Raw genomic sequence first — 13,257 nt, 5'->3', positions numbered from 1 at the left:
ACCTGTCAGGCTCAAATAGGTTATCTGAAGTGGATCTCGGGGTAAGGGTGCACCTAAATTGTACCCCCGGGTATGAATTATAAGCCTTTCAGATGCTAAAAAGTTCATATGCTGCTATTTCTTTTCCTCAAGACTTTACCCATAATCCCAAGAACTAGTTTTGGAAATCTAAATAATGCTTCTCACTTCTGTAAGCACATCTTCATGTAGTTTTAAGGCACTCATACGTTTCCCATCAAGTGTTAACGCTGATCCAGTCACTCGGCCTGTATTTTATTTCCTTAGCTTTGAATAACCCAGTATTTCCTTCCTATGTGTGTTGCTATGAAGAAAACTGAAAACGGATGTAAAGGCACTTTATAAACTGTAAAGTTGGAGATAAAAGTGCTTCAGTACTATTAAAGGCTTTAAAAAAATACTAGTCAACGTATTCAAATTTACGTGTAAATTGCTCAGTTGGAGAAAAAAAAAGCAGGGTATGAACGTGGTCAAGGCCTGGGCTATGATTCCAGCCCTACTCCTGACTCAGGTTACATACAACCTGTGTCCAAGATTCCACTGGGGATCCTAGAGAAAGGGGTTTAAATAAATAGCCAGTGATAACTAACACATTATTTTTGCTTTAAAAGTTTTATCTTTAACCTTAACAAACTCAACATCATTCACAGCTGAGGAATCCTATAAATGGGTCTCTATCTGTAGAAGGCTCAATTTCTGGTCTCACATTTTCTATCAATGTGACATCCTTAAAATCCCAGCCCAGGTTTAGGGAAACTTCGTTTTCCAGCTGTGTAGAGCCCCTCCCACTTCCCATATCCATATCCTCCAAGATAACAAACAATTCTATTTCCAAAGGTTTTATTTCATGTATTGTTTGATGTTAAACTCTCCAAGGTTTTGCATCTAATGAGTGTCAGTGTGCAAATTCTACCTCATTCAAGAGAAACATGGCAGTTGAGTAACTAAAACACAGGTGAACATCACATGCTTCCTAGGCATGCTTAAGGAGCTCTTATTTTGGGCTGAGAGAAAAGAAAGGGGCGCCTGCAGAAGTGAGAGGTACCCCATGCTCCCTGACACACACTCAGGGCGCTTCCTGTTTGATGACACTCTTCCATACCAACATGGTGGTCCAAAATGGAATCTCTTTAATTTTTCATCACACTTCTAAAAGATACAGAGGAGATATGAATTAACTGACTTTAAGTCAATGTTAGAGATATGAGGAGAAAAAGTTAACACAAAGAAATACAACACACGAAAGAAAATATGCAGTGTTTTATAAGCTGCACACATTTCAACAAAAAAGGTGGGGACACAGATTTGACACAGATTATTAAAAATATTTATTACAAGCAGATTCCTTTTCCCATATTCAAAAGAAAAACATATGACTGGAAATACTGAGATGGCAATTGGTTAAACCAATTCCCAGTCCTTATCAAGTTAGGAATCAATAAAGGAAAAGATATTTTGGAACTTAAAATTAGGGAAGCGTATACACAATTTAGATGGGAGGGGAAGAGAAAAACAAAAAAACCAAAATAAAGTCATATCGTTTACATTTTATAGCCTTTAATTAAGCACATAAAACTGTACTATTTAATATATTTCTCCATGAACTTTTTGTGAAATTCAGATCGCAGCGTATCATTTACAAATCTTTTGTCTTTCTTCTGATCATCTACACCTTTTGCACAGTTCTTGAAAACAACATCATCATCCCACCTGAAAGAAAAAAGAAAACAGAACAATCTTACAATGCTTGTATCAACAGACAAGAACACCGTGTGAACGAACTGTAAAGCTTATTCATCACACAAAAAGATGCTCAACCTGTACATCATTCAATGTAGCAATTACACCCAAAAGAATAAAGTAATTCTTAATAGGCTGTTAGCTTGCTTTTTTATAATAGGAAGGGTAATCCTTATTTAGAACATACACAACATTCTTATTATTTCTCCAGTATAAGAAACTTTGAGTTAAAAAGCAGAAATTACATAAATATTTAATGTTTTCAGATCTAAAACAAAGAGGCAGTACCTGGTTCTACCCTGATTAGTATGGACAGCTCTAGATGATAGCTGGACGATTTACTATAGTTACATTATGTGGTTTTAAGGACTTTATACATACTCTTTTATCAGTTAACATGTAGTAAGCATTCACTGTAGTATTTACAATTTAGGGCAAAAGAAGAAACTATTGGGGTAAAACAATTAAGGCTCATATATTAGCTCACATCTACATTAACCACAAAGAAAGAGCAGCTGAAGAGCTTAGGGCAGGAATCTCTAGTTCGTTTCTCCTGGTTGGATTTCATAATGTGTAAGCTTAAAAAAGGAAAAAAAAAACACCCATGGATGGGCTACAAAATACATGTTTTATAGAAAATAAAGATTATGATTTCAAAATATCACCTAGCATGTAAAACACAAACCCATATACGTAATACATAAACTTTCACAAACATATATAAAATGAAAGCCTATGTAATGTGTGTTTGCTGTGGACATATGCCCGCCAGAAGAAACTGCACGTTGAAAATAAGCAAAGAACATGGGCATCTTTGAAAACAGTGTTTTAAGTCATCACTGGTGCAGTGCAGAGAAATGTGAAAAGCTGAGCAGAGCTAGGTGAAATGTGATCTGCACATTAAGACAACATGTTTCAGTCTCCCAACGATTTTATCTGCATCCAAACAAGGCAGAACTATATAGCTTAATACAAATATAAATCAATGTAGTTTTTTCTCTACCCACTCTCTCCTCAACTCACTCCCCACAGGCTTTGACCCCTCCCTCTCAACACCAGCACTGCTCTCCCAGGGCCCTAACTCCAACCGCCACTTTGCAGTACCCACTTCACTTGGCCTGTCAGCAATATCTGACCTAGATAATCACTCCCCTCCTCTTGAAACTGTCTGTGAGGCTCCAAGACACCTACCAGCCTCTTTCGGTTCATTTCTTCCCCACTGGCTGCTCCTTCTCAGCCTAGTTTTTTCACTCATAATTCATATAATCGATATTTACTGAGCACCTAGTATGTACCAGGTACTATTCCAGGTATGGACAGCTAATCATCTACCCGACCTCGAAATATTACCCCAAGCTCACTCCTCTGACCTCCTCTCTGGCTATACTCATTCACTAAGTAACCTCATCTAGTCTTCATGGCTTCAGGAAACTTCTGTAAGTTGACAGCTCCCAAATTCATGATCTCTAGCCTGGGCTAACTCCAGAACTGTGTATCAAGCTACCTACTCAACATTTCCACACAGACATATATATCATCCCAAAGTTACCATGTCTTAAATTGGTCCCTCCGCCTCCCCACCTCAGTTCACATTCTTCCCCATCTCTATCCTTTCAATAGCTCGGGTCAAATACCTTGGAGTCTAGTCTCTAATAAAATGTCACCTTTCTTGCAAATCCTGCCTTGCCTATGCAACTGCCATTGTAAAGACTTGTTTTTGTTTTTTACTATGAATGAGTCAGGAAGCCACTGGATGGTTTAGAACAGGATTGAGATCTTTTATTTTAAAAGGACCATGATACTGCTATGTTAAGGAAAAAACCTGGGGGTACGGATGGAGAGGGTGGTGAGCATGCAAGCAGACCAGTTAGGGGGACTGCATCACTCCGGATGGAGATGGCAGCAGTGGAGGTGGTGAGAAATAATAGATATGGTTTAAATGTTAAGCCTACAGCAGGGTTTCTCGATCACACACACACACACACACACACACACACACACAGACTGTTGTCCTCAGGAAGGCCGCTTGCAAGGTTGGTCCCTGGCTGGCATTTGGAAACTTGGATTGCAGCAATCTTCTCACTGTCACTGTGTCTAGACTGTCTGTACAAATAATGTGGTTTCTTTCCGGGAGTCTCAATTTTGGTATGTACTAGGCAGAGGTTGCCTATATAAGCAGCCAATAAAAACCCTGGGAGTCTCTAATGGGTCTTCCTGGGCAGCAACACTGCACAAATGTTGCTGCATTTTCATTACTAGGGAAAAGAATGTGCTCTGTGTGACCCCTCATAGGAGGGACACAGCATAAGGAAGCACACACACTTCCTTCAGTGCCTTTTCCCTTTATGATCTGGCTGTGTATCTTCACTAAGTTAGTCATGAGAACAGCTACACGCTGAGCCCCCTGAGACCTTCTAGTCTCTGAATGTGAAGGATGGTTTTGGGGACCCTTGACATATATAACTACAGTGTAAGCTTTGTAGGGTCAAGGGCTCAGTGCACTGCTCTGTCTCTAGTACTTAGAACAATCTCTGTTACACAGCTGGTTACTGTAAATATATACTGAAAATAAGTTTATTTTCTTTCATTCTCCTTCCATTATTCCAAAATGTGATGGAGAAAAATATCAGTGGAGAGTGGGTATTAGAAGCTTTACATAATATAGTTTGCTATAAAACTCATAACCTGTGTGTGTGTGTGTGTGTGTGTGTACACATATCTCTCCAACCCATTATTGTACAGTACCTTCTTTTAACTTTGAAGTTGGCCTGAGGCTGGGATGGGCCAGTGAGATTAAGGAGAGGGTTTCCACTCAGAATGTTTTCCATACGAATCCTTTCTTCTTCAGCCTTTTGCTCTTGTTCCTGCCAACAAGAGGGGAAGATTCATATTTACTTATATTACTTCTGGCGTCAATCCTATAATATAACTCATATTTTAAAAGACTGTTAGGATTTTAAGAGGGAGATGGGATAAGCATCAAGGTAGTATTGCTTTTTCTTTGTTTTTAAGACATACCAGAAAAGTCTCATTTATCAAAATAAAATAATTGGGCATTTTCATTATAACTATTTCATGCTTGCCATCATACATTCATTAGTCTCTTTCTGACTTTGACATTCTTGAGTTGCATATTTAAATCTATTTTCTTTCTTGAAGTACATACAAAATTACATAACTGTTTAAGAGAGTACATCTATAAACATTCCAATAATTTAAGAACATATTAAACATCAAAAAGACACATTTAGCAAAGCAATTATCTCAATTTTTAAGGAAGGGTTATATATAACTGTGATTAAAAATAATTTTATTTTGAATTACTAACAATGTAAACTTGCATCTCTAGGACTGGTGACAAGTTATTATTAACCAAGAATTATGTCCTAAAATAAGATAAACCATCATGTAAAAAATTATATTCAGTAAACATGCATTTCTACTAATTTACCTGAGGTTTACCCATTTTATTCTTATGATTTATTGTTAATGACTTTCTATTTTTATCTCTCTCATCTGTTCTCAGTTACATGCTTGTCTTTTTTCACTTTTATTTTAGCATTAACCTCTTTAAACTCAAATCACCCTCAGTCTCCTTCTTAGAATTACAAATATAAAATGTCTAAAATCCTTAGCCATAACTTCTAGATCTACCTGATTCCATGCTATCTTAAACCAAAGATAGATCCCACTTTGCTGTGTTTTGGGGATGACAAAATTGATGACTTAATATACCAAGGGAAAAAGGACTTTCTGGAAGTCTATTTATAATGAATCTGTGTTAGACCACTTGGAAAAATAACCTGATTTTCTATACAGGTTAAAGATACTTCATTTTAATAATCAAGTGTGAACAACTGATTTCATTTTTATGAGGCCAAATAATTGGGAGGTGAGAAGATGCAATTTTCAGGGAAATTAACAGGAAAATTCCTTTAAGTCATTTTCAGACTATAAGCAAGCAGAAGTCAGGAGCATCCATCATAGATTAAGAACAGATAGCTTTCTAAAAATTATATACTTATTTTTAAACAAATTATATTGATGCTAAAAGTAAAAAGACATATCTCTGAGATGCTAGACAAACAGGAGCTCAAGCATACAATGTATCCAAATTTATAAGAAAACAACATATGTGATGTAATAAGGTCCTGATCATTTTATGTTTGGAATATTATTTCCTTTAGAGATACTGGTTGATTGCCATACATAGCAGTAGGGAAAAAAGGTGCCAACTCTTTCCATACTCAAGTACCAGGTACACTGTTTCATGACTACAGGTATAAAGGATGGACAGCCTATGGTTTGGTCAAATCTGAACCATCTTGTTTTGTAAATAAAATTTTACTGGAACACAGTCACATCCATTTATTTATGCACTGCCTATGGCTGCTTGTATTACAATTAGCTGAGTTGAATAGCTGTGATGGAGGCTGTATGGCCTGCAAGCCTAAAATATTAGCTATCTGGCTCTTTACAGAAAGTTTCCCAGCCCTTGACACAGGCTGACTGGTTTGAAAACATTTTGGAACACCTCAAAAACCAGCCACTAGAAAGCCAGACAGGGAAATGGGGGACAAATGGAATAAAACTGTCATTCAACTCCAAAAAAACCACCAACACATTTTGTACAAAGAAATCAGATGAACCTTGCAAAACTGCCAAGATCTTCTGTCTAAAATGTTTATGCTCCTTAAAGGTCAACCAAATGCATTTAAATGTCTCTTTGCGTATCCACAGCTATTAGGGAGGCCACAAGAATTTGGAACAGAACTGCCCTCTTGTGGTGGCCAGTGTAGGAATGGTCTTATAATTCTACAGGAGTTATGCTATCCTATGCCAAATTTTGACAAGAATTGTATTTTTAAATATTTTTCTTCTTCAAATCTGAATTCTAGCAGTCTTCAAAGCCTATCCCCAAATCTTCCTCTTTTCTGAATTCTTCCCTGACCCTTCTGATCCATTTGAACTCTACCTCCCTAGGTTCTAAGCATTAACCTACATCAGTCTTTTCCCCAAGTCTCTTTCCTTTTTTTAAATAGAGCAATTCTTGGTTCAAATGAAATCTTACACAGAAGCCCATTAAAAAAGCTGCTCTTTTCTGGTTGAAAGTGGAGGCAGGGACTTCCCTGGCAGTCCAGTGATTACGAATCTGCACTGCCACTACAGGCGACATGGGTTCGATCCCTGGTTGGGGAACTAAGATCCCGCATGCTGTGTGGTGTGGCCAGGGGAGAAAAAAAAAAAAGTGGAGGCAGATATATCTACTTGAGTGTCTCACAATATATCACGTTCAGTATGTGCCAAAAAGAACTCATTATTTTTCTCTCCACTGAAACATGCCCATCCTTCGGCATTCCCTGATTAGTGTATAGCACCAACATCAACCCAGAAACTGCCACAGCTAATCAGTCACTTTCTCTGGTCAATCTTATCTCCTTGACAGCTCTATCAGCATCTGTTTACTTCTCTCAAATCCAACTCCTGTCATGCAAGGTTCTCATAACTGCATGTGAGGATTATTGGAACAGCCCCCTACTCAGTTCTTTCCTCTACCCTCCACTTCAGCCAGAGTAATCTTTCTAAAATGCATACCCAACCTTACCATCTCCAGCTGAAATCGACTAGTTCCACAGGTCCTTTGGAAGAGAGTTCAAACTCCTTTAGCACTGGTCTACAAATCTCTACTGCTCTGACTTGCTCTTGCCTCCCAAGTTTTGTCTCTTACTGTTACTACTATGGGTAATTCACTCAAAGTTTAAAGGTACGTACTATGGATCCTATTTAATTCGTCTAACTGTCTTTGAGTTAGACATTCTTTCCTTCCATTGTGTAAATGTAGAGACTCTGGGGACTCAGAGAAGCTAGGTTATATAAAATTTATTGACAGATGGCCTCAGCAAGTGCCTGGAAAGAAGGCTGGGTCAGAAGACAAGGAGAGAGATAAAGACGGCCTCACTATACCTGTGGGTTCTTTGTAGGCTATGACTACATCTTAATCATCTTTGATTCTTCTGACACTTAACAGACACTGACTATATGTCTATTGAACAAATAACTGAATGAAGAGCATTTTGATGAGTATGTCTGAACTATTTGGAAAGAATTTCTAACATAACCAGGAGACTTAGGATGTCATAGGAATCACCAGATTTATAGACCTACAGGTCCTATAATATCGAGACATGGTAAGGATGATTTCTAATATAAGATGATATTACTTGATTTAAAAAACACTTCTACTTTAGTATATGTGAGAAGATGTAAATATTTAATATGCTGGTTTTACCTTCCTGGCCTGCTCTTCAGCTCTTTCTTTTTTAATTTTTTCCAGCTCCGCAAGAAGAGCTGCAGTATCATCATCATCACTCTCCTCTTCAAAATCTTCATCTTCATCTTCCTCCTAAAAAAGAATGGTGATGGCCCAGGAGATGGGAGACAAAATAGATTATTCATTTTTTTCCATAAAAGTGGCACTCCTCAAATCTTTGGAGCAGGATTAATTTTCCTAGAGGGAAAGATAAATGTACCTAAATACGGTTAAAATTAGCAACAACCAAAAAATAAAATAAAACCCCACAAAAAAGCTTACAGTTACTTACTAAAATGTCAACCTCTGATGTATTTTAGACATTATAACAGCAAAGAGTATAATGAATGACCTTTCAAATTTACATAGTCAAATGGGAATTTACATATGAAAATATTTCTAAAACCAGAAAAGGAACACTTTATACTAAGTCTTACAAAGTAACAAAGTATAATACACACTACATACTTTGACCCTGGGAGTCAAAATAATTTTAGATGGCTCAAAACAACTAGGAATTAAAGATAGTCAAAGGTACAGAAAAGGGTTCTAAATTCTCAGAAAAAATAGTTTCAAATGAATAATCATTATATCTCACTTAAAATTGAGTTCCTTATATTGAATTACTGAGTTAATTTTTAATTTAGTCTGTCAACTCTAGAATTACTAATATATATGCTTATTAGATGCTACCCTTGAAAAGTCCTCAGATTTTTCCTCTGTATGTAGAAAACTGCAAATTAATTAGACTGTGCAGTCCCACTAAATTTTAACGTTAATTAAAGTGCCAATTCTTAAAAACCTTCCACTTAGATCACATTCCTCCCTAAGTACAGAGGGAGCCATTAAGTGCATTGAACATCTGGAAGGGGCATCATTGGCAGCAAGTACGGAAAGGCCCCTACAGTCACTGCAGGGGATGCTATCAATAAAGAGCCCAGTCCGAAGAGTGCCCTCTGAAGGGGAATAACTAGTCCAATTTCCATGGTTTAATACAGGGAATTATTTTTTAGGGAAGCGTATCTTTTAATAGACCTCTTCCTTCTTTGGCTCTCCAGAGATCAAACTTGAAGTTTGATTAACCACAAGATAATTCTTTTTGTTTTAAAATAAACTACAGAGTTTAGCATTGAAGTCAGAGCTATAATTGAATAATAGTAAGTAAAAATGAATACAAATCGCTTCTTAAAGCCAAAAGAATAGATAAAAAGGTATTTCTTTCTTTCTTTTTTTTTTTTTGCGGTACGTGGGCCTCTCACTGTTGCAGCCTCTCCCGTTGCGGAGCACAGGCTCCAGACGCGCAGGCTCAGCGGCCATGGCTCACGGGCCCAGCCGCTCTGCGGTACGTGGGATCTTTCCGGACCGGGGCACGAACCCGTGTCCCCTGCATTGGCAGGCGGACTCTCAACCACTGCACCACCAGGGAAGCCAGATAAAAAGGTATTTCAGAAAAATGGTAAGTAAATTACTACATGGAGATGAGAGGAGGAAGTAAAACATACATCTGTTAGAGGGTCGTCTGCATCGAGGTTGGCAGCGGGAATCTGGTCCAACCGAGGCTTCTTTGACACTGAAGAGGAGGTTGTATGTTCTGGGGGAAAACAAACATTATTTAGCTTACTGAATCAAATCCTGCATTTCTTATAACATTTTAGGGACCTGTGGGCAAGAAGAGCTTATGTCTTAAGCATGACAGTAGGGATTATAACCACAGTGCCTGGCAAATAAGCCCTTGGCAGATATTTATTGAATGAATTAATAAAAGTACTGATTTTAATATGGGAACTGTAGCCTCTCTCAGGAAATTTAGGAAATAGTTTACATATGGTAGAAATAAAAATGGAAGAATTTCATAGACAGAAACCATGGGGCCTCAAAAAGTCTGGCTGTGTAAACAGTTAAAAACTCCTTCATCTGAACTGAAACAACGGTTGCTAAATATCCCCAGATCACCTAGTTCTTTCTAACACAGAAACATAAAAAAGATGGAATTGGAATCAACTTCATTATCATCTCTAATCCAATCAACTCTTTCAAGAAACTGTTATAGCTCACACCCATATTTAATTGCAAACAAACAAAAAACAGTAATCCGTTCCAATTACCACATGAAAGAAAAACTACTGTCAACATAACGTTATGAGAGAAACGTCTGGGGTAGTGTTGGCACCTCGGGTTGGCCGGTCTCTGTTTTTTTCCCTTGCAGCAGCTCTCTCTCTCTCTTCCAACTCTCTCCTGAAGTCACGGTTCCGAACTTCTTCAGGGGCATCCTGAGTGGTCTGTCTAAAGTAGAAACAAAACAGGGCAGAAATACTTCTAAAAAACACATGGCTGTAGTAATGGAAGACAATTCACAAAAAGCAACTTTGTCCTGAGTCCCTGAAGCATAAAGTCCCATTGGGGGAAATGGACAAGATCACCCTAATCTGAAGGTTACTAACAGGAATCCTGTGATGTATCCAATATTTCAAGAAACTGAAACTAAATCACATACTTTCTTATAATAAGGCTGCAGGCTGATCACAATGTCTTTACTTTTTGTTAGTATGTTAATTCAGAGCTCGTTAGAGTAACACTTTTTTTTTTTTTTTTTTTTTTTTTTTTGCTGTACGCGGGCCTCTCACTGTTGTGGCCTCTCCCGTTGCGGAGCACAGGCTCCGGACGCACAGGCTCAGCGGCCATGGCTCACGGGCCCAGCCGCTCCGCGGCATATGGGATCCTCCCAGACCGGGGCACGAACCCGTATCCCCTGCATCGGCAGGCGGACTCTCAACCACTGCGCCACCAGGGAGGCCCTAGAGTAACACTTTTAATCTCATATTGATTAGTACTGACAGAGCCTGGTGCCTCTGAAGTAATGTATTAGTTATTGTTCCATCTACATATGGAAATTCCTTGTTAATTGGAATTTCTGCTTAAGGAATATCTAGTAGCATTTTACAATCATAGAGCATAATTTTAGTGTCAGAAACACTATCGCATTCTACTCCTATGAAAATAGGTAAGTAATAATAACCCACACATGGTACTATCTCATGACCATGTCATTCAACAGATTTGGTCTTGCTTTGTGAAACAAGAAAAACATAAAAGGCTTCATTACCTATATTTTATCTTTGTATGAGAGGGTAGGTCTCTGCTTGAATATTGCTTTGAGAGTTGGCTCAAATCACCTTCTCCTTTTCCTCTCCCCCCTCTTGCAGGTTCAAAAGTTGGCCTAGCTGCTGTTGTCATCTTCTATGCTTTGAAGAAAAACAGGGTCAAGTTATTTCCAATATGATGAACTCTCATTTTATAAAGTATTAATCAATATCCCTCCTTGTGAAACAATTTCCCTAACTTATTCCCCAAAACTTATAAAATAATCTCAAATGCTCTGAACAAAACAAATAATGAGGCTCAGGGTGTACAAGGAACATGGCAGATATTTAGTCTGTCATGAAGATATGAGTTTGTGTTCCTGTTCTTCTGGCTCTGTGACCTCCGGCAAACCACCAAGCTTAAGTTTCTGTCATCTGTGGAATGGAGATATTCCTAATAGGATTATTAAGAAATGATGAGACTTGACATGTCAACACCCTCGTAAAATACAGTACTGCCATGTCCGAGTTTTAAAAAATCTCAGCTCAACCTTACTCCACCAGACTCCTTAAGGTTCCCATTTTATCTAAATCTCACACAGCAGAAAATAGGATAGTAACTACAAAAACAAAAAAGATATATAAAAAAATCACTGACAAAGCTACCGAGTGTCCTGGAAAAAAAGCTAGACTTTGATGACAGTTACAGAGGCAAAGTTCTCCAACAACCTTTTGTTGATCCAATTTTCTCCAGCAGCCAACGTAATACAAGTCAGATCTTTTGCAAATTACAATTTAAGAAATGCTCAAAACACAGGAACCCACCCCCAAAGGTTATGCTACTTTTGCTTTTGAGCAACTAAAGGATACTGCATAGCAGATGTGTCTACTAAAACATCCTCAAGCGTCGGAAAAGCAAATGTCGGGGAAACTGGGGGAAATGGTACACTTCTCTCGATTTTCAAAAAAAGGGAGAGGGATGTACCCAGAGAGGGAGAAACAGGGTTGCCGGCCTCTGGGGGCGCCGCCGCCCCCCACATCCCCCCGGGTTATCATTACCAGCGCCTCTGGGGGGTTCACCTTCGGGCTGTCACCGGGAACCCGCTGACTCTTCACCCCTGCCCCACTCGGCGAGGGGTGGGGGCGCCCGGACCCTGCTTAACGCTGTCTGCAGAGTCATCTTCACGCTGCGCTCTCCGCTGCCAGCCCGGGACTGGGGACGCTTCTGACAAGCGCTGAGCTCCACCACCCGCCCGCCGCTCCAGAGCCTCCTCTGCCTGCGCTCGCTTCTCCGCCTCCGTCCCCAACCGCCCTTTCCCGCCCCACTCACAGTCTGCTTTCCTGCTGCCGCTCACTTCGGCCGAGCTCCGACGCAGTTGCCTCAGGAGATCATACAGACGCCATTATAACTCTTGGCTCCCAGAAACCTCTGCGCCCAGGGCTAAAGCCCAAGACCCGGAAGCAAACCCCAAGCTCTTTAGCCGCCCTTAAGAGGCGGAGGCGGAGACCAATCAGCGGAAGCCAAGGTGGACGTCGGCGTGACGACAGCAAGGGGCGGGGCTGAAACTGCCCAGGGGGCGGGCATTTGAAATTAGTGCTTAAGAGTAGACCCCAAGCATCATTTTATACCTTCAAGAACCAGTTACTTAATGTCTCTTCCGTCTTTTCCTTTCCTGACCCCCTCCCAGACTGTTTCATTCCGGTACTGCGTGGACGGAAAGCCCTGGGTAGCAGACACCACGTCCCCGGCTAGCGAGAGAGAGCGTAGAAAAGGATTACACCAAACTGTTTAAATCCAACGGCTCCAGCTCCTTTCTCCTGAGCTAGACCCAACAACCCTAGAGAGCTGGGCTACGGAAAGACTAGTATTTTCATTTAATTGGATATGAAGAAAGAACAAATATGTGCGGGGGCAACCACGATCTTTATAAAGGTACCATTCCAGCAAAAATACTAGTCTTCAAAGCAAAGGTTGTATTCGTATTGTTTGTTAAAATTTTTATTTTTTAAAAAGCCTGAGTTCTAGTGGGATGGGAGGTGTCACTATTAAGAGCTTCCTTATGTATTAACCGACACTGAACTTTTAGAACGGTGGGCCCAACTGCGAGG

The 13,257-nt window shown here is 39.6% G+C and overlaps 1 protein-coding gene across 3 annotated transcripts; it reads right to left on the bottom strand.

Annotated features, from left to right (window-relative positions):
- Window positions 1-1,125: 1,125 nt before the first annotated feature.
- CWC15 (CWC15 spliceosome associated protein homolog) lies at window positions 1,126-12,610 on the bottom strand. Of its 3 annotated transcripts, none has more exons than XM_082627839.1 (7): window positions 12,479-12,610; window positions 11,172-11,310; window positions 10,239-10,351; window positions 9,571-9,659; window positions 8,048-8,161; window positions 4,504-4,622; window positions 1,126-1,728 (listed from the first exon to the last, which is right to left on the bottom strand). In XM_082627839.1, exons 2-7 carry the CDS (start codon window positions 11,300-11,302, stop codon window positions 1,599-1,601), a joined length of 696 nt encoding a protein of 231 aa, XP_082483965.1. In that variant the 5' UTR covers window positions 11,303-11,310; window positions 12,479-12,610; the 3' UTR covers window positions 1,126-1,598. The 3 variants fall into 3 exon arrangements, with proteins under 3 accessions (XP_082483965.1, XP_082483966.1, XP_082483967.1); XM_082627840.1 differs by having other exon boundaries at window positions 11,172-11,305; window positions 12,479-12,597; XM_082627841.1 differs by lacking the exon at window positions 12,479-12,610 and adding an exon at window positions 12,208-12,339.
- Window positions 12,611-13,257: the final 647 nt, after the last annotated feature.

The sequence above is a fragment of the Mesoplodon mirus genome, assembly GCF_964341445.2.
Source record: "Mesoplodon mirus genome assembly, chromosome: 7".
Lineage (NCBI taxonomy): Eukaryota > Metazoa > Chordata > Mammalia > Artiodactyla > Ziphiidae > Mesoplodon > Mesoplodon mirus.
Note: the sequence above shows the minus strand (reverse complement) of the source record. Positions and strands in the feature narration are given on the sequence as shown.